This window comes from Dermacentor albipictus, chromosome 1 (assembly GCF_038994185.2).
Source record: "Dermacentor albipictus isolate Rhodes 1998 colony chromosome 1, USDA_Dalb.pri_finalv2, whole genome shotgun sequence".
Lineage (NCBI taxonomy): Eukaryota > Metazoa > Arthropoda > Arachnida > Ixodida > Ixodidae > Dermacentor > Dermacentor albipictus.
Window position 1 is genome coordinate 258,703,659 of NC_091821.1, and position 2,280 is coordinate 258,705,938.

A 2,280-nucleotide genomic window follows, 5' to 3' on the forward strand; every position below is an offset into this window, starting at 1 on the left:
TAAGTGGAAACAAAGCACTATTATAAGAGCGTACGCGCGCAACCGGTTTCAGGGCCCGCAGCGAAATTACGTTGAATACGCCGCGAAGCGCGTCTCCACCCCTATCTTGTTCGCTCGCAGCGTTCTCGCAAAATTTTTTCCACGCGCAGCTCCTCAGCGAGCTCTATGTCGTCTATGTCAGCGAGAGAGCGCCTTCGTCTAGGGGTGTTCGTTGCGTCTTCGTTAGGGTGTTCCGAGTTGGGGTGTTCCGTTGGGGTGTTGCGAGATGGGTGTTCCCAACGAACGCCTTCGTTGGGGTGTTCCGAGTAGCTTTCACGGACGCTCCTGTGGTCGAGGCTTCAGCGACTTCGTTCGTAGATAAGTACTCTTTTATCTTTATTAGCTAGTGTTTTGAAGTGTTTTCTTTTGCATGGAGTAGGGGCGCAAATTTTGAATTCTTGGTAAGAGTAGTAAACGTACCGACTTTGTCTAGGTCTGGCGGCTCCCCCGTTAGGTCTAGTTGGTAGGAGGGGCCTATTGATAGGCTTAGTTAATTCTTTCAGCTAGCTCCTCGGATTCTTACATGGGGTAGGGAGTGATAATTCTTTATTTTAGTTTGGGATAGCGGTCGAGGTCGGCTTTGCTTGAGTGATTTGGCGAACTTCCTCGTTGGGCCTAGGGACATAGGCCTAGCGATGAAATCGAAGAACGTGAAGGCCGCGGGGGACGGGGAGCAAGTGCAGTGCGACGAGTGCCTGCGATGGTGCTTCCTCGACGAAAGTTCCAGAATTTAGCAGACGCGGAGGGGTCTATAGCTTCACGTGCAGGTCGTGCGAGGGCGTCATGAAGGGAAGCCGTCCAAGAACTGGAAGGGAATTGAGCGGCTAAGTTCGAAGAGCTTAAGGCAGACCTGAGGGAGAAACAGGAGAAGCGGGTAGCAGTGCAGGCGAAAGTTGACAATTTCGTCAAGGTGGAGGCGGCCCAGGCCGCGCAGTTAGTAACTATAGGACCATGGCCGAGCTTGAGGAAGAAAAAGAAAGGAGCGCCGAACTGGAAAGGCGGCTCGACGCGCTGGAGACGCGGGCAGCGGAGAATATGGTCGGGTCAGGACATCAAAGTGTTGGCAAAAACTCAGAAAGTAGGGTGGGTAGACCCTACAGGCGAAGTGGGAGGCAGGGAGCCAGAGCAAGCCGTCGTCAGCTCGCCGCCGGTGAAACGGCGTAGTTATAGTGAAGCTGAACAACGCGCCCCGAGTGAGGCGACGCTGCAGCCACAGGGGTGCCAGCGGGCGCAAAGGGAGGGGCAGCGGACACAGGCTGCAGTCGAACGGTTTGCACGCAGAAAGGTCCTGGTGATAGGGGAGTCCATTGTGGGGAGGGCCGAACAGGGCGTGATGGCGAGAGTGAAGGCGGACGGACGAGTACAGGTGGAGGCGCAAGCGGGCAAGGGCATGGCGGAAGCAATGACCAAGGCGCGGGAAGTAGTTGGGGTCAGCACGGAGAGCGACAGCTTGGTCATTATGCATTCTGGGCTCAATGACGTGCTTAAGGGGAGAAGCCAGGACCTTGAGAGGCACATTGAGACTGGGCTGAGTAAGTTTAGAGAGGCCTCCGGGAGGGTGCATGTGACCATATGCACTATCCCAGAGGTCCAGGGCCAGGCTTACCAGGTAGAAAGGAGGGTGGTTGAGGCCAATCGGGTCATTAGGAGTCTGAGCGGACGACTCGGGTACAGCGTGATGGAGGTCAACAGGGACGTGTACGGAACCGGCTTCCGGCCTTTTGTGCAGGATGGCATTCACTACAGTGGTGCCACTGGCAAAAGGATAGGGGGCAGGATGGGTCGCCAGGCAACAGCTTTTTTAGGGGGACCCAGAGCCCTGAAAGAAGCAGTGTAGGCGTGGACGATTCGAGGCAGGAGCCACAAACACGCAAACATCGGTACTGTAGGCGAGGTGACAGGAATAAGCGCAAGAGCCAAATTAAGTCAGACATAGGGTTCATTAACATGCAAGGTGGCTGAAATAGGCTAAAATGGGAGGAAATCGAAGAACAACTAAGGCAGGAGAAATTAATGGTTTATGGGTTTGTAGAGACACATCTTAGGACATGGAACAACCGCCCTGTAACTCTGATTATGCATGGGAATACTGCAACAGAGTGCAGGGTAGCAGAAAGGGCGGGGGAATTGGAGCACTCATTCATAAAAATACAGATTGGCAAAGGGTCAAGCAGGAATGCAAGGAGCATTTATGGCTAAAGGAAAAGTAGCAGGGGCGAAAACACTTCTATAGGCTTTGTA

The 2,280-nt window shown here is 53.9% G+C and overlaps 1 protein-coding gene across 1 annotated transcript; it reads left to right on the forward strand.

Moving 5' to 3' along the window:
• The first annotated feature begins 990 nt into the window (after nt 1–990).
• On the forward strand, nt 991–1,912 carry LOC135914258 (uncharacterized). The gene is made up of 2 exons (XM_070522952.1): nt 991–1,122; nt 1,256–1,912. Exons 1-2 carry the CDS (start codon nt 991–993, stop codon nt 1,874–1,876), a joined length of 753 nt encoding a protein of 250 aa, XP_070379053.1. The 3' UTR covers nt 1,877–1,912.
• Nucleotides 1,913–2,280: the final 368 nt, after the last annotated feature.

Excerpts from the sequence above, each read along its gene's own strand:
- LOC135914258 (XM_070522952.1), top strand. The coding sequence starts at position 991 with ATGGCCGAGCTTGAGGAAGAAAAAGAAAGGAGCGCCGAACTGGAAAGG. Across the intron at positions 1,123-1,255 it reads GCAAAAACTCAGAAAGTAGG|GGGTGCCAGCGGGCGCAAAG; the intron begins GTGGGTAGACCC and ends CTGCAGCCACAG.